General features: G+C 45.6%; 3 protein-coding genes across 3 annotated transcripts; all 3 read left to right on the top strand.

Annotated features, from left to right (window-relative positions):
• Positions 1-9,127: 9,127 nt before the first annotated feature.
• Positions 9,128-11,574, top strand: F5147DRAFT_768843 (putative copper radical oxidase; the record flags this gene model as incomplete). Its single annotated transcript, XM_041441007.1, has 4 exons — positions 9,128-9,244; positions 9,296-9,390; positions 9,445-10,001; positions 10,052-11,574. 4 exons carry the CDS (start codon positions 9,128-9,130, stop codon positions 11,572-11,574), a joined length of 2,292 nt encoding a protein of 763 aa, XP_041297576.1.
• A 2,472-nt stretch (positions 11,575-14,046) lies between these two features.
• F5147DRAFT_346209 (UbiA prenyltransferase family) lies at positions 14,047-15,173 on the top strand. The gene is made up of 3 exons (XM_041429313.1): positions 14,047-14,212; positions 14,262-14,646; positions 14,706-15,173. Exons 1-3 carry the CDS (start codon positions 14,147-14,149, stop codon positions 15,050-15,052), a joined length of 798 nt encoding a protein of 265 aa, XP_041297575.1. The 5' UTR covers positions 14,047-14,146; the 3' UTR covers positions 15,053-15,173.
• Positions 15,174-16,589: 1,416 nt separating this feature from the next.
• On the top strand, positions 16,590-17,746 carry F5147DRAFT_673100 (uncharacterized protein). The gene has a single exon (XM_041435700.1). It carries the CDS (start codon positions 16,929-16,931, stop codon positions 17,607-17,609), a length of 681 nt encoding a protein of 226 aa, XP_041297574.1. The 5' UTR covers positions 16,590-16,928; the 3' UTR covers positions 17,610-17,746.
• Positions 17,747-18,098: the final 352 nt, after the last annotated feature.

The following is an 18,098-nucleotide window of genomic DNA, read 5'->3' as shown; positions in this document are numbered from 1 at the left end:
TCCTTTTGTTCATTTGGAATGATTGTTTGGCTTGACTGCTGCCATTTTGCATCTCGCTGTCTATAAGTTCTCCCAACAGACTTTGCTTAGTCATACTTTGCAAGTCTTATACTTCGACATACCCACCACATTTCTTTCTTGGAACCTTTGCACAACCTTGGACCTTTGTTTCTTGATGTCAGACCACCTTTGAACACATCAGACCAGTACTTTGGTACTTCAGATGCATCTTCAGAAATGTTGAATGCACCTTGGGTGAATTTTCCACTTTCTCTCCTTCGATCTTAACAAGATATCCCTTGCATTTTTATATCAAGAGGTAGTTCTATAGGCAGTCTTTTTGGGACGAATCACACTCACACCTTTGAGTTCTGAAGGTAGCACTTTTGTAGTGCCTACACAGAATCAACTCTTTACACTGGGCTCTTAGTCAAGCCTGGTAAGGCACACTGTGGGTATAACAATTCTGATGGTGATTCAGAACAATGTGTTGGGTCTTGCAGAACTTAGCTGCTATTCGACCCTAAAGGGTTTATGGACCAGGCTCAAGGCTCAGAGGAGAGGAAATGTCATAAAAACTGCTGAGGACTCAGACTCATACTAGTAACTGGTGAAAAGATAACTTTCTTATGTAAGCCAAGGTGCAAACATAACACTAAGTAAAACAGTCTCTACAAGCCTAGCCAGAAATCAGTCCCTACAGTGCAACAATAAGCGAAGTGCAGAAAGCAAGAGCACTATGAAGCACTACTGAGCAATCAAGTGTGATGGTGCATGCTGAGCAAATGCAAAGTGCACGTGCAGGTGGTGGAGTGCAGCAACTCTAAATGAGTCAGAAGATGAATAGGAAGATGTCCTAATAAGAGTATGAGGGTTGGCACTTGTGTATGTTCAGGTGCTTAGTGTCGGTCAGCGGTTATGACAGAGATTTAGACTTAGAGTCCAACCATGTATGAGAAGATGGTGGTTACTTGTTAAGAGAGAAGAACATACATGAAAACTATCTAAGTACTGCTAAGTGCTGTCAAGCACTGAGGTGAACCAGGAAGCAAAGCGAGTATGTAATGGTGTGTAACGTAAGGGTCTATGGTATGAGATATGGAAGGTGGGCACAAGTGCCAGAGATACTGTCAGAAGCACAATAATAATATAGGAATACACACTGACAAACTGAACAGACATGGAATGGATAGACGGAGGACAAGCGACGGAACCGAGGATGCATGCGCTGAAGCGCATCTGAAGCGCTTGCACATGCGAGCAGCCGATGAAGCACCAAGTGCACAGAATGGAAGGGTTGCTATTTTTGGAAGGTGATTAGAGTGTTGGAAGATTACACCTCTATGAGGCCACAGAGATGTCAGTCTCTACACCAACATAACTGTCTCTACAACATATTTAATAATAGACAAATGAAGTGAAAAATGCACCAGCAAAGTCAAACAGACACAGACAGGACATGGTATGGTGGATCACAAGTAAAAGCAGGCCTCGGAAATGGACAGATGACCTTCAGATGACTCGGGTGAATGCACAGAACTTTCAGAAGGTCAAGGGAGTGTCAAAGAATGCGGTGTAGGTTATTGAAGGGAATTGGCAAGATACATGCCCAGCGCTGACCCAAGTGCTACAGTGGCACACAAGTCTCAAGCCTGAGACTATCATAAAATTGATGCTCATAAAGGCAAGGCTTTGTTTGGGTTATTTGGCACTAAACAACCTCATTTATAGTTGATTTACATTCTATATGTACCATACACTACCATATACATCCATAAAATACTCCATACCATACTATTTGCTTCATCTACCAGCAATGCCACATACAGTATATGGGTTCTCCATATACCATACCTCTACTGTATGTGTACAGCCACCTACCATAGATGGTATGGTGTGCAGCCCTATGAACTTGTGCCTTATGAGACTTGCTACAGTGAAGACACATATAAAAATCACTTCTTTCACTTCACAGCATTTTTTCCCATGCATATTGCAAACTTGTGTGGTGCAACACACTGTTCTATGAAAATGCCAAATAACAAACCATTCATGTACATATTCTGGTCCACGTTAACATGGGACAGCCAGCTCAGCTTTACCACCAGTTCAATATGGAGGAATGGGTACCAGGGAGATCCTTTAAGTTTATTAGGGTAGCTTACAGTTCTCTGGTGGTAATCTGACCCAACCTGCATAATCAATGACATATTTGCATGCTTTTGCTCCATGACTCAAGATTCAGATAATCATGCTTTAAATTGGTTAAGGGTAATGACATTATAAACACTATATACAACCAACTGCCATATTATAGCTAATTACACTTATTGTGCTGGTAGGAGTATGCATTGAACTTCATGACCCATGCTAGGGTCTACCAGGGGTACAAATGCAAACATGATTTGTAGAAGTACACTGTAGCACTCAGATCGGCGTTGGGCTCATATCCTGCCAAACTCATAGGTATTCCACATACACACTCCTCGACACTCCTTTTACCTTCCGAGACCTCCGTGTGTTCATCCGAGTCATCCGAAGGTCATCCATCCATTTCTGAGGCCTGTATACAGTTCTGATCCTCCGTACCATGTCCCATCTGTGTCCGTTTGACTTCGCTGGTGTGTTTTTCACTTGGTTATCTGTTATTGATTATGTCTAGGGGTACATATGTTGTCGGCCCATCGGTTATATGTATAACAACACACCTTGCGCCTTATTACATGCATATCTCTGTAGTGGCTCGCCTTGAGTCTTATTACATTTCAGATGTCTTATCTCACTACTGGTTTCGCCTACGCAGTTTCCAGACCTTCATGCTATAGGATATAATCTGCCTCACCAGATACTTGTACTTCACTTCACTTTCCCTGCTACAAGTCATAGTTAGTAGAGTCACTTTTGGATAGTAGTACTTTGCGCAATCAATCTTTGTTCATTCGGAACGATTGTTTGGCCTGACCGCTGCCATTTCGCTTCTTGCTGTCTCTAAGTTCTTTCCGATAGACTTTGCATAGTTTTACTTCGTGAGTCTTATACTTCGATACACCTGCCATACTTCTCTCAGAACACTCACTGTTCATCAGGAGCTCTTCAGATGCTTCGCGCAACCTCAGACCTTCGTTTCTTGACGTCAGACCACCTTCGGACCACTTCAGACGAGTACTTCGGTACTTCGGATGCATTGTCAGAACATCGAGCATGCTCTTGGTAACTTTCCTTTCTCTCATCCTCGATCTCAACAAGATATCCCTTGCATTATATCAAGGAGTATTTCTATAGGCAGTCTCTTTGGGACGAGCATATCACTCACACATTGAGTTCTGAAGGTAACATTTTGTAGAGCCTACACAGAACTAACTCTTTACAATGCAAAGGCAAACAAGACATGTGAAAATTGCATCAAGAGTAGTCGCATGCACAGACTTGTATTGCTACTCACAAGTTTGTCAGTACCTTATAGTAAATGTTGGCTGCTACAGGGTTTGTATATTTTGGGATATTTTGCCAATGTACTTAGTAAGGAAGATCTTATTGCATCAGCATCACTAATGAGTAATACTATCATTGGGCCAGAGTTGCAAAACATATCATAGCTCACACAACAATACATCTTAAGTCCACATAGATTCATAACATTGTATTTTTTATCAAAAAAAATAAGTATAAGGAACATGTACAGCTTCAAGTCTATCACTTGTTACGACACACGGTCATGTGCGACTAGGATGATCTAAACAGCAACAACCACAACAGTGGTACTGAGTGCTGAGAGTCGTCGGCCTTTACAGACAAGCAAAGGTTGCATACTCGAATGTAGCTCGTGGTGGTTAACGAGGGGTTACACCGAGATGATCGCGGGTTTACAGACAGTGAGAGGCGTCACTAAAGGTACGAGTCGATGTCGAGCAGGTAGCTTTAGCGGGACAAGGAGTTCAAGGGTAAACCTAGTAGGATTAAAGTAAGGAACGTCTACTTTAATCCTTGACCTTATATAAGGCTACTCTATTGTGTCTAAGCTCAGCTTGAAGCTGGGTTCTAATCTGCTTATCTACATGAGTCAGAGATAGTGTCCATGAGGCGGGCTTTTATCGTAGATAGGATCCATGAGGTATCCTTCTATCAGTACATGAGGCAGCACGAGGCTTGCCTTCTATCTTGATAACATAAATAGGCCTTCTAGACATATGTCGACATGTGTCGTCATATGTGGTCCAGACCGCTTATCTAAGCTAGCAGTTGCCGCTTATCTTCTATCTTCATCTATCATTATAGGGCTGGTGAGACCCTGGTATTGTCTATAGCTGTGCACTGGCAGAGGGTTGTCTGGTGGCAGGGGACTCATGCCATGTTACTGTAATATCACTCAAGGTCACCTGTTTCATGTAGAATAGTCAGGGGAAGACAAAGTTTCTAACCAAAAAAAATTATTTATATATATACCTACCCTTACCTTCTGAGCATTTTTCCAGTGAGAATAGATCAGAGCTGTGGTTGTTATCGACAATCCAATCACTGGTGTCAAAGAATGCTCAAGTGTGACAGGTTTGAGTGAAGAATTAATTCTGATTGTGGACTCTCTTGTGTTGTAATCACTCTAGTGCCAATATTGTTACTTGTCAGAATTGGAGGACAACAACAGCCAAGCAACATCACAGTAGGTACAAGTGCAATATGTCAGTGTTCAACCAAGTCTTCTTTTCAAAAGGTTTCAAACAAATTTCTATCTCATTCCTACTTTTGCTGTCTTTCCATAGTTAAAAACAATGTCCAAGCTGTCTAGACATCTCCCTTGTAAGCCACTTGTGACATAATTGCAAGTCCTTTCCAATAAATTTCAGATGATCTTGTATTTAGCCTCAAGAGGGGTCCCTTGCAAGGCACCTTTGGAAATTTCCGACATAGTATTGGGAAGAGACTGGCCATAAACAAAACTTTTGCAAAAATCTGTCCTAATTTATCCCTAAATGAGGTTGCAATCAGCTTGCAAGATTTTTGGATCCACTTCCAAGGCACTTCAAATGAGCTCAGTCAATTGAGGGCTTGCGATGCCTTATAAGGCATGCCAAGCAAAAATAATTTTTCCAACATAAGATGTAAGTATTATACTTTTCTTCCCTCTGTTCATACAAGCAATATACCTTAGAATATATTTGTCTGTCTAGCTTGGTCTTTGTGTGCCTGTTAGTGATGTTCTGGCCTGGCTTCAGACAGCTCTGGCCTGCAAAAAAATCCAAGCAGGGCCAAAGCCACAAATGACGGCTGGCTTTGGCCTGGCTCTGGCTTGAGCCATAGCTCAAGTAGGGAATTTGCAATTCTGATAAGTGAGCATGAGCAGGTCACTGTGAAACCAGGATTCAATCACATGACTCACCTGCATGCTTCAGAACGTAGTTTTGACCTGCATTCCCATGGATGGTGCTAAATAAGTATACCATAGACAAGGAGGCCTGCGTCTTGAGGAGTGTGAGCGAGATCTTGGACAATAGCATTCAGCTGGAGATGTGGAAAGAGTGTCAGAAATCGTATACAATGTGAACTAGGGAGGGAATCTTTGATGATGAATCGTGGCAGTCAAGAGCAGTGGTGAAATGGTCGGCAGCTTCTTCATGACATGTGCCATGCAAGGCTTTGATTCCAAGTTGAACATGTAGATATGCCTGATGTGTGAGTTGTAAAGATGAGTGTTGATGACCAAGCATAGATAGGAGGGATCAATGAAGAGCACATCATACTTTGATAAAGTACACATTTCATGATCAGAAGAAATGAGAAATGTGGCAGGCATGAGTTACTCACAAGACCAAGATTGTGGTGGAAGGAAGACATCAAGTAATATGAATGTTTGAAATGATTGACTGTGCTTAGTTTTGCTCATGGTCCACTAAGCTCAAGTGAAAGCTAAATCATTAGACAGACCTGATTGAGGACAGTGCCAAGTACCTGACAAGGAACATATTAATCCCCCATCCAGAGTCAAGTCTACATGTGCAATGTACCAAATATCCATTAGTAGTGATTGCCTGGTCCTTTGCAAGCACATGAATGAAAGAGCATAGTCTAATTATGAGAGTCAGTATGTGTAACTATGAGCTATAATGAATACATACCTCAGTGAGAGTGACACAACCTGAAACAATGTGTCATAGTCTGTCTTGAATCACAATCACAAGTGTTAGTGAGTCAGGTTTTGGAACAGTTTTGCTGCCTCTGCAAACCCTACAGAGCCACGGCTCGGGCCACCAGCTTTGGCTTTCCAGAATTCCAAGCCAGGCCAAAGCCATGGTCAAGCCGTCACTTTGGCCTAGCTTGGCCCAGCCTAATTGGGCCAGGTGTAGGTATACAACACAGAGTGGGGCTATACAAAGATGGCTCCAAACTGATATCTTTATGTTGTGGTCTTGCACTGCCTATCTGCTATACTTGCGGGACAAGTGCGTTCAACCCAGGGGTCTGTGGTCTGGGAATAGTTTTGGGGGTCAATGAGTGATGTGGGGTCAATAATCCAAGTGTGGGAAACAATGTCCGAAGGTATAATTACAATGTCCAATGCAAAAGCGTCGGGTCTGATGTTTTTTGGGTTTTGGGTTTTGGGTTATTGGGTTTGGGTTTGGTGTATCAGAAACTAATAGTAACACAATAGCGAGCATCAGGAAAGTAAGTGGTGTGCGCAATAATAATAATGATGGATACGGATGGTGAAGGAACGATGATATTCGCAATGTCAACTAAGAACTACGAAATATTGGGTTTGACCCCTAAGCGTCGGAGATGATTCTCCTCTACTCAGATGATGATAATGCTATGGGCAGTCCAATATTTATGTAGATATGTAGAAATCTGGAACCCTATAGGTGAAAGTAGGCACAATATTTCGGGTCTGATGTCCTATGTAATAAGACATGATATACTGCAGACTATGTGAATACATGTAATAACGCGGTCAACAATGTTAGGGATGTGAAAACAAGTAACTACACACCTAGTGGGGCTAGCGCAATGAGACTGGACATAGGTAGGACAAGTGCACACGATATCCAATAGGCCAATGCGAAACCCAATGTCTGATGTCTGATATTTTTGGGTTTGGTGCATATTGAGTTAGGTATGATAGGGAATGATTTGGGTAATGATTAGCATTCAAAATGCATCAGAAAATAGACCTCTATGAGGCTACAAGGACTCAACTTGCTCTCTTCTTCCTCTCCATCATCTCGTCCTCCTCTCAACAAAACCTTGCCATTGACCTCAACCATCCTGGCATCATCTGATGCATAACTTTCTCACTTGGCCACTTACGAGATAAGTACTAGGCCTTTTTACAGCCCAATACATTTGCTGATCCCACCCACTCAACAGTTGTCCATTCTTGCGACAAGTGAGTGCTATTTACGGTGCATATATGCACATATTTTGAACATTGTAAGTTATCTGGCATTGCCAGGTTCATTCACTGACTGTTTTACATCATTGCTAGCTCAATAACATTGTCCCGATGATTGACACTTCCAGCAGCTTCAACAGATACACCATTACAAGACAGTCAATTGGTGAGTTCCGTTAAAAGCTACCCAATGTACTTTAACTGATATCTATTGCTGTAGAAACACAAGAATGAGGCAGCTGCCATCATTGTAAGTACTGTCTGCTTTCCTGGCAAGTATATCTGACAATGATTTGTTTCAGTCAAGGACTCCCTTGTGCCAGAAGCTGGTGGGCTACATCATCCTGGGGTGTGGGTGGGGGTGCTATGGTATATAGAGTACACTCTTTATTGTATTTGGAAATTTGTGTTGATGAGCAAATATGCAGAAGTCAATTGGGAGCTATGGGAATATACTAGAATCTACGCTACACAAACACAATTGATGGTACAATATCTCGCTCAATGTGAGTCGCTAAAAATCTACTATAAGTCTCATCTTTCTCCAGAAAACAACATGAATATTGTCATGATATTTCCATCGTTTTCTAGAGATATGGCTAGAACTGTTTCTCACTGGGGGTCAGGGTTCAGATTTACAAAATTGATACTGTGACACAATGTGATATCTACACCAACCTACTCATGGGAAAATTTTATTGTTTATAACATCTTGCATTGGCATCCCTCTGGCAGCATCTTTTAAATACCTTTCATTCTTCTGTCAACTAGAGCTTTCCTATGATACACATAGCTATAGTTCCATGTAATTATTTTGTTTTAATGTGTGGTAGTTATTTAGATATGAAAATGAGGTCCTCAGATTTTGCAACTCTAATGTGACACACAGGTGTACTTTATCTCTCGGTTGGTAATAAGTGAGCAAAAAAAGTTAACATTGGTTTGTTGAAATGTAGTCTGACTCAATTTCCAAAGTTTGAATGATCCATGCCCAAATCAATAAAATTCCAGTGTACACAAAGTCACTAAAAAAAGACTTGACTGCTTCGGAAGCACTGGAAATCTCCGCGACCTGTCACGACAGGCACGCTGTTTCAAATCAATTATTGCAACAAGGACGTCACGACTAGGCAGGCCGCAAAGGACAGAGGGCTAGCTGGCACGAAAGAAAATTGGCAACGAGCGGGAAAGGTGCTGGGCAGGCAAGGCTGATGAGCGGACAGTGAGCAGAGTTGGGGCGGAGACATGTAGTATTCTAATAATGGCGAGCCGCGGCGTGTGTTGACCAATATAACATTGGCGAGCGAGGTTTAAACTCCGGTGGGCGTGCCGCAGGCTGCCGTTGTGACATACTTTGAAGTTTGGCCTAGACGTTGTCCAAGTCTTGAAACGACACTGAGGGACCCCGAGAGACGTTGTAGCCTAGACATCGCTCGAATGGTTGAGGACAGATTTTGTACTATGGGCTCGACCAAATGGATTGAAAATGATCGAGAACTTCACATTTAAGAACATAATTAGGAACGGAAATTGAAGTGATGGCCGGTGTCCGAGGGCCGAAGCGGGAGGCCACGAAAAAAAAGAGCAACGTTATTTGTAACTTAAGCCAAACTTGAGCCACTTCCAAGGGTCACTGCACCTCACCTCACACTCTTTTTCGCTTGCTGAACCGTCTTCCTTTCGGTCGTATCTTCTATTTTCTGTCTTTCAAATCATTTAATCCTGTAGTACGACCACCCAATCATGTTCACACCCGCTGCTTGGCTGGCCCTCGGGCTTGCAGCATCTTCCAAGCTGGCTGCTGCCCAGCAGGCAGGTTCCTTCGCTCAGGTTGGCAACACACAAGTTAGCGCCATGATGGTACGCAATTGTTTGCCTTGTCATGTTCTGTGCTGAGCGCTCGCTCCGAAGATGTTCCTTGGCAACGAGGAGAAGGTCTACATTCTCGACAAAACGGAGGGCAACGCTGCTCAAATAGATGGCCACCCTGCTTGGGGCGCTGCATGGTACGTGCTCTTGCATTCGCTGCATATTAATAGCCCGCTTAACTTTGCGCCCAGGGATGTCAATACTCACTCGGCCCAGGTGATGGAAGTTTTGACCAATTCCTTCTGCGCTTCTGGTATGCACCTACCAAATGGCTCGTACGCGACATTTGGCGGCAACAATGCAATTGGCCCCCTTGGTTCCACTGGCAATGTTGGTGCAGGCGCATATGATTCGACCTATGGAGATTATGACGGAAGAAAGTCTATTCGTATCCTCAATCCTTGCACAAGTGCCGATGACATGTCGAGCGCTCAATGTCAATGGTTCGATAACGCCACTGTTCTGTCTATGCAGAAACTACGGTGGTACTCCGCCGCTGAGGCTCTTGGTGATGGTAGTATTGCATTGATCGGCGGTTTCGTCAGTGGTGGTTACATCAACCGGAATTACCCTAACACGGACCCAGAATATGAAGGTGGTGCAGCTGAACCAACGTATGAGTTCTTCCCTTCGAAGGGACCTGCAACTGTCATGAACTTCATGATCACTACTTCCGGTCTTAATTCCTACGCGCATACTTACCTCATGCCTTCTGGCAACATGCTCATCCAGGCCAATATCTCCACTGGTATGTCTTATTTTTATGCTCTTGTCCATCTTTCTTACGCTTCCGATCAGTCCTCTGGAATCCTGAGACCAACGTTGAAACACCTCTTCCCAACATGCCAGGCGGTGTCGCTCGTGTTTACCCTGCTTCTGGCGCCGTTGCCATGTTACCCCTCACTCCCGCCAATAACTATACTCCTACTGTCATCTTTTGTGGCGGCTCTGACATGCCCGACGAGTATTGGGGTGACTACAATTACCCCAACTATAACACCTGGACCTACCCTGCTTCCAAGGACTGTCAGCGCCTGACTCCAGAACCCACAGATGGCTCTTCTCCTGTTTATGTCTCAGACGATGACATGCTCGAGGGCCGCACCATGGGTCAGTTCATCATCCTTCCAGACGGTACCCTTTTGGTTATCAATGGTGGTGAAAATGGTACTGCTGGCTATGCTCAGGCTACTGGTCAGACCCCTAGCTATAGCCTCATGCCCTACGGCGAGTCGTTGGCCTCTGGCCCTGTCGGAACTCCTGCCATCTACAACCCGAATTTGCCCGCAGGCAGCCGCTGGTCGAACGCCGGTCTGAGTAACACGAACATTGCACGTCTGTACCACTCTAGTGCCTTGATCATGCCTGACGCTACCGTCATGATCGCCGGATCCAACCCTAACGTCGATGTCAACCTCACCACCATTTTCCCCACAACCTACACTGCGGAGATTTTCTATCCACCCTACTTTAGCGCCAGTAAACGCCCAACTTTCTCTGGTGCACCGCAAACTCTCTCTTACGGTGGTAGCTCCTTCGACCTTACCGTTCCTTCAGGCGTGTACAGTGGCTCTAGCAACGCTGCTGCTGCAAATACAACTGTCGTTCTGTTGCGTGGCGGTTTCACTACGCACGCCATGAACATGGGTCAAAGGTACCTGCAGCTCAACAACACGTACACCGTCAACAGTAACGATTCAATCACCCTTCATGTGGCTCAAGTTCCGCCAAACCCCAATATCTTCACTCCCGGACCTGCTCTCATGTTCGTCGTGATCAACGGTATTCCCAGTAACGGAACGATGGTTATTGTTGGCAACGGTCAAGTCGGGGTGCAACCCACGCAAGCTGCTACTGTTCTCCCCGTTTCTGCTCAAAATCCCTCAGGCTCAAGCTCGGGCTCGGGTAGCAGCTCTTCGACAAACAGTGCATCAGGGAGCAGTCACACTGGTGCCATCGTTGGTGCTGTGATCGGAGCGATTGCTGTTATTGGTATTCTCGGTGCGCTCTTTGGTATTTTTGTGGCTCGACGTCGGCGCGCCGCCAGCCGCCAGCATCCTGCGGCTGCGTATGCCATGAAAGCCACAGGTGACGGGTATGGTAGCGGCGCGTCCCGCGGAAGAGCCACCGATGATCGAGTACGTCATTCTGACTCGAGTGCGTTTGTCCCGTTGCAACAGGATAATTCAAGCACCTCGTGGAATGCGAGTAACACCAGTCTGCATTCACCGTATCGGGATACGTATGGGAGAGAGGGAGCAGATTATGACCCGTATAATTCAGATGGCGCAGTGCAACATAGCAGTGGACAGCGGTTATGAACTTTGGACATGACAATAGAAATGGACAGACGGCGCTTGTTGTGTGGACTATCTCAGTTTTTTTTTTGTTTCTTTCCTGTTGCTCATTCATTTATAGCTACAACTATATATCGCGTGCGGTCATGTTGAAGTTTTCTATTGTTCCGTGTGCTTCAACGTAGTGTCTGTCGTTTTCGGGTGTTTTTGGACTTTTGTTATATTAGAGCGACGGGCGCTCTGTTGTCACTCATTAATGTTGTTACTTACGGATAAATTTGCAGTGGAACGTTGAACGTTCCAGTCGAACTTCGGCAAACATTTTAGTCGAACAAAAGCGATAGATCCTGCTGATGAACGTTGGCGAAAGCTGTAGTGTGTCAGATGTCACAGACCATCTGTGAGGGACGTACATGTGCATGTGAGCATGCCCAGTAGTTCGCAGCAAACTTAGGCTGATAACGACTCGGTCATATTCTGGATAGCTGAGGGGAAAAGGCAGGTTTGATCTAAGTCGAGAACAAGGGACCCTGCAAGAGAGGCGAACTGTGGCGCGGTCGGTTGAACTTGTGCTATCGCTGCTCTCGTCGAAAAGGTCAGTTACGTGCTCACTAGTGTCAGCCTAGCTGACACAAACCTGCTGAGACACTCGCTAGCTAGTAGCACCATATCATGATGGGGAAAGCTAGTACGAGTGGAGTACTTGCACGCACACAAGTCTAACGTTATAAGTAGACAGTGGCTAGAATACCGGGTCATAAATCTACACCCTCGGTAAGCATTACCTCAACTCAAGTTTATTCTGTGACACATACGTTCACATGAACAACGCTGGTGACACCGAGACCAGACAAAAATAGAGGCCTCGAAATCGAAGCACGGTGCGTATGGCATACGTATGTATTAAACACCTCTAGATGTGTCCCCAGTTGGGGAATGAGAAGCTCATGACCGAACTCGGTTTAGGTGGTGGGTCGTACTATCCCTAGGCAGACTGACAAATAGAAGGATGCCGGTTCTTCAAAAGTTGCGGTTAACTTATTATGGGCTAGACTGAAAGTTTCGGCGGTCTGTATCCACAACTACGACTCGGAAGCCGCATACAAGGGCCTACCGTAGCCCCACCGATTGTACATCTCCACTCTCAGGCCGTAGCTGCGTCATGGAACGTTCAATACCCTCGTTTCTTACTCCGAATAGGCTCGTCGGAATTGACTAGTCGGGATTAAGAAGGTCGTATGATGTATGATACGCTGGAGGTATGTCTTATCGCATTAATCATACCACATCTTTTACAAATTTTGAGTTCCGCATCCTACCGATGCGACGTCGCGCGGATGCCAATATTGAACAAGTTATCAAGTCGTCTTGCTAGACACTTGTCTAGTTGCGGTATGGGGAAAGACGACAAACCAAGATCCAGACAAGTTATTTCTTTCATTTCTTCTTTTTTATGATACTCGATAGGCACCTGGGAATCGACCCTGATAGTCGCCCTGATCGGTCCCGGAGACACGAGGCAAAGGTTACATACAGAAGGAAGATGAGGGTCGTCTGCGCTGGCCATTACAACCCCTATCGACTCGGGGTGACGTTTGCCAAGGCTCGCGTGTCATGGGATGTGAGGATATTCTATGAGCCAATCCGCTTCTGCCCCGTTCACCCCCGTCACGAATGATCCCATCCAAGAACAGCTCTTGTTGGAAGTACGGGTATTGGATCCTCGTCGCACAGCCTGGTTGATGTAAATGAAACACTTTTATGTCTATTTTTTCCTGCGCAGATGATCACAGACCTTGATATGATCACCTCCACAGCTTTGGTAAACGGTTCATTGGTGAAATGATGAGGATTGCTTCGAGGCCTATCATCGCTCTGCCAAGCCGGTTAGAAGACTGCAAAACTTTTCAGCCAAAGAAGGATAGATGTCATGGATGTATACCTATTTGGCAATAATAGCTTCTTGAAAAACGTGACTATCGTGGACGCTGGTTAAGCGGATGCAATTTTGTGCTAACCTATGTTCGATTGATCACATATCGTACGTGCCTATCTAGAATCTCATACATATGTGATTTCGCTACTCATCATATATTCTATCAGATTTCTCGGAAATTGATGAAGAAGCTTGATGATCGGTTCAACCTCGTGGCTGGCCAATGCTCCCGTGAAAGATGCTGATATTGGAGCTGTTCACCTAGGCCTGTGAGCGCTCGTTTTGATCCTATCAGCAACTGTTTTTGAAACAAGGCTATGTAGACACTCTTGGAAATTTGGCGCACAACTGGGTGAGTATCTGCTCATGTTACTCCCACAAGCACCTTTGTCTCCCAACAACCGCCTACACCTACAACCGCCCTTGTGCCTCATGCCCACGGAACCTGTCTTTTTATGAAATAGTCAACCGATCGGTGGAATCGGGGTTTCGAAACATGATGACGATCAAACAAACTTTCATCATCGGATTACAAGATTATGATTACAACGCCGAAGGGTATTTATACCCGGGCCGTTCACTCACTCTTCAATAGTTATTACAGTCCAGCGGTACGTTACCAGAAGGCCAGGGCCTTTTCCATTCCCCTCACGATTCGTCATGCTCTACCTCCAAATTCTGTATTCATTCACGAGCGACGATATCACGACTACCATTGTTCCCATTGTGTGTACTACTCTTTCGCCGTTCTGTTACCGTACACTGACCATATCAGACGCTATTCGCAGTCGTGGCTGGGCCACTCTGCAATTTCCAACGTTTTTCGCACATTGTTTTCTGGATTTGGCTCCATCTACTCCATTTTAATGTCGCCAATCAAATAATCGATCCTCAGGAGGATGGGAAGAACAAGTCTTCTCGACCCATACCTGCAGGACTAATAAGCCTGGAAGACGCTCTTGTGTTACGTTGGGCTCTCATTCCCATATGTCTCGCCCTATCTGCATGCTACAGCTTCCAAGTCTTTGGCTTAAGCCTCGTGTTGACGCTGTTCATAATTTTCTATAATGAGCTTAAAGCTCACGAGCATTGGATCTCGAAGAACTTTATAACGGCAGTGGGTTACGCTTGCTTTGAAATTGGTTCCACTCTTATCGCAGGTTCGTTACCGAACTTCCTATCTCCGAATGAATGTTTTGCTGATTTATTGCTTGAACAGGCAAAGATATGTCACGGTTAGAACCCACCGCAATTTCAGCGATTTGCTTAAGCCTTGCCGTGTTCACGAGCACATTGCACGCTCAGGACTTCAAAGACGTGGAAGGAGACCGTCTGATTGGCAGACAAACGTTACCCATAGCATTCCCCAATGTAGCACGGACATCTATGCTGGTGGCCCTTCCTCTGTGGTCCATCTGCTTGTCTCGTGTTTGGGGAGTGGACACACTCTGCACGCTTGCATTCACAGGATATGCAGCGATGGTGGGGCTCAGATTCATGACCTGCAAGACTTCAAAGGCAGCGCGAATGTCTTGCAAATTGTATAGTGTGAGTGGTGTTCTCTGACTGACGTGCGTCTTTCCTGATGTGAGGTTCTAGCTATGGTTTTCTGTCGCACATCTTCTCCCTGCCTATTGGCGATACTTCCACGGAGAACAGAATTATGCATTTTGAACGTCCTAACTTATTAATAATGCGATACGACTGTTGTACAACCAAGGTTTTGGACCTGTATTTGATGTAGTCTTTGGAGGTTGTAATTTGGTTGTAGTTGTAATCTGTATCACCAAACGGATGCATTTCTTTCATCAATACTTGTTCGGCGATGACATGTGCCACGGACCCGCTAACTTGTCGGCCGGTATCACACAACTCCACCGAGTCGCATGGAGGTCGCCTGACTTATCCACACTCTTATTAATATAACGGGAAGTATATCCAAACTTCAGTATTCTCGCCTGCGACTCAGGCACTTGAGAAAGCTATGAATCTAGATGAGGCTTTATTCTCTCAGGGGTACTGGGTTAAAATGGGCGACGACACACACACGGAAGATAATCTTAGCTGCCAGCCAGTGCCAGGGTGCACACTAAGTATAGTCATCAGTAGCAACTGACCAACACGTATAGGCCGGCCATGTGGAGCTGCAGTGCTTCGTGCTTGTCTGAACAGCCATCAAAGGTAAAATAACGAATGAATGGGACAAAGGAACAAACAAGGGTCTACAAGAGTTTATGAGGATCTCCTTCCTGATTTGGATCAGGCGCTTTTTCGCAGCCTGGGTACGGTGAGTCCGAACGGTCACAGACAGCGATTAGCTGGTGCTTATTCTAAACTTGCAGCAACTTGGGATCTGCTCTAGGTCCGGTGGAAACACTCAGTGACTGAAAAAAGACAACATCGCTCAAACAGTAGACTTTCGAACGTCGCAGCTTGAGTGGGCCATTGACTTTTCCATTGTCCGTCTCTTTCATCTCAGTGACGATTCAATCAATCCTTTTCAACTAACATCGTGATCCAACGTATAAAACGTATTTCTGACGGTCTTTTCTCTCACTACATTTGTTTACAACGAACTAGCACTCTGCAATGGACTGGGACGTGGGGCCATCCCCTTCACAATTCTCCTCATCATCTCAATGGGCGCGCGCCAGTACTCGGCCTGCATCTGCCAACATGAGCATCGACGACGATGTCGGCTACGTGACATGGAAGCAATCCCAACCCGACCCCTTCATCCGAGAACTCATACACAACGCAGAGAGCAAAAATGAGGGAAAACGAGAACAGAAACGTACGTGCTCTCATACGAGAACATTCGAGGTGTTTTTGACTTGCTTTTGTTCTGCTTGTAGCCCGTTTGGATGCGTCTGAGCACACGTCCACATGGGCATCAAGCACCAGCACGTCTGTTCCTCATCGCACGGCATCCCTCCCCGGTTTTTCCACACCATCGACATCGACAAGCACACTTGCATCTACATTCGCGTTTAATTCATCGAGAAAACTACATCCAATGAAACTTATCTCGAAGAAAGTACCCCCGTCGCGTGCGTATTCATCTACCGCACCTGTGAAAGATGGCGTCTCTTCCGAATCAGAACTGGCCGCGAGATACCTTCATATCATACGTAATGGCACTGCAGAGATGGACGAGAATTCGAGGCGAAAGCAAGCTGCGAAGGCGAAGGCAGAAAAAGAGGCTGCGAGTGGCACGCCGGGGGATATCGCGACACGGAAGAATACCTGTGCATCTTCGTCTCTGTCGAGGTCCACATCTACCGCGTTAACTGCAAGGCCTTTAAAGAAGACGGCTAGTATCTCGTCTACTTCTTTTTCTGCACCTCTGCGAGGAAATGTGATCAGTAGATCATCGAGCTCTGCAACTCTCAAGCCTACAGTTAAACTTTCTAGAGACAGTGGCACATGTGGAGACATCCAGATGATGTTGGACTCAGACCGAGATACGGATCGCGAGGGAAGCACTTTCACCGATTTTGCAGGTGACTTCGCTCCAAACGAGTCTTTCTCGATGCACGTGGATGACGTCCTACCACCTCCCAAGCGCACTGTGGGGAGGACCCCCAGTATTATTATGGACACTAGTCCTGCAGCTTCTTCCTCAAACTCTGGGTTCATGCCTCCTTCCAAAGCTCTCACAACTGCATCTACCTCCGTGTTCACAGTAGTTCCAGAGAAGATACCCCAGTCGAGACATGTTGTAGCACCCTCAGCAACTCAACGAGGTCCCCCACCGCTGGGGATGCGCCGGCAACACAACCTCCCAAATTCCGGATTTCCTTTGTCGCAATCGCGCTACGCCACCACGCAGTCGCCCTATGCGGCTTCACAAGCGATGGGACAAAAGCCAGTGACGCTTCCACCCTTCAAGCCTCCGCTGCTCAAGAAGCCCAACTCGAAACCTGCTTCCGCGCCAAAGCGGGTCGTCCAGACTCCTGAAAGCCCGCCGACTTCGACGCCCGAGCTGGTCAAGGACGATAGCAACGATGATGGTGATGATGAAGAGGATAAACTCGGTGCGGCGGGTGCGGATTCGTCGTTTGATGTGTCATTTGATGTGGATGTGGATGCCCTGGAGGCGACCATGCGGCAGTATGATTAATGGGGTGGACGTATGCGTTTTTGATGCCGGAGAAGATACGAGGTGGGTGTATGCTATGGAAGGTGAATGCTATGTTTTCGATCTGTCTTTGATAATCCATCTACTTAGATACATGTACACGCATTCACATATAATACTCACTTTGTGATTTTGAACTGCACATCTGGAATCTTGACTGCTACGTATACTACATACCGGTATACCAGTTACTCGGTATTAAGATGCAAATTCTAGGGCATGCACGTCCTCGTGTGTATGTCCAGGTTATATCTACGCTTGAACAACTGCCTGCAAAATTGACAGACGTGCCTAATCCCTAAATGAGTCGCTTCCACATGCTTCAAGAGGGATTCTTTGTTAAGTTCCGTATTACAACCCATCCACATGCATATGACGCGAGACTTGTCTGAGCCACGAATTCCATGAGCTTCACGTAGGTGATGAGAAAGATCGTGACCACGAATGAAGTCATTGCAAAGTAACCCGTAA

The sequence above is a fragment of the Suillus discolor genome (assembly GCF_016758755.1).
Source record: "Suillus discolor strain FC423 chromosome Unknown F5147scaffold_6, whole genome shotgun sequence".
Lineage (NCBI taxonomy): Eukaryota > Fungi > Basidiomycota > Agaricomycetes > Boletales > Suillaceae > Suillus > Suillus discolor.
The sequence above is the reverse complement of the archived record's forward strand: the minus strand, read 5'-3'. Positions and strand labels throughout refer to the sequence as shown.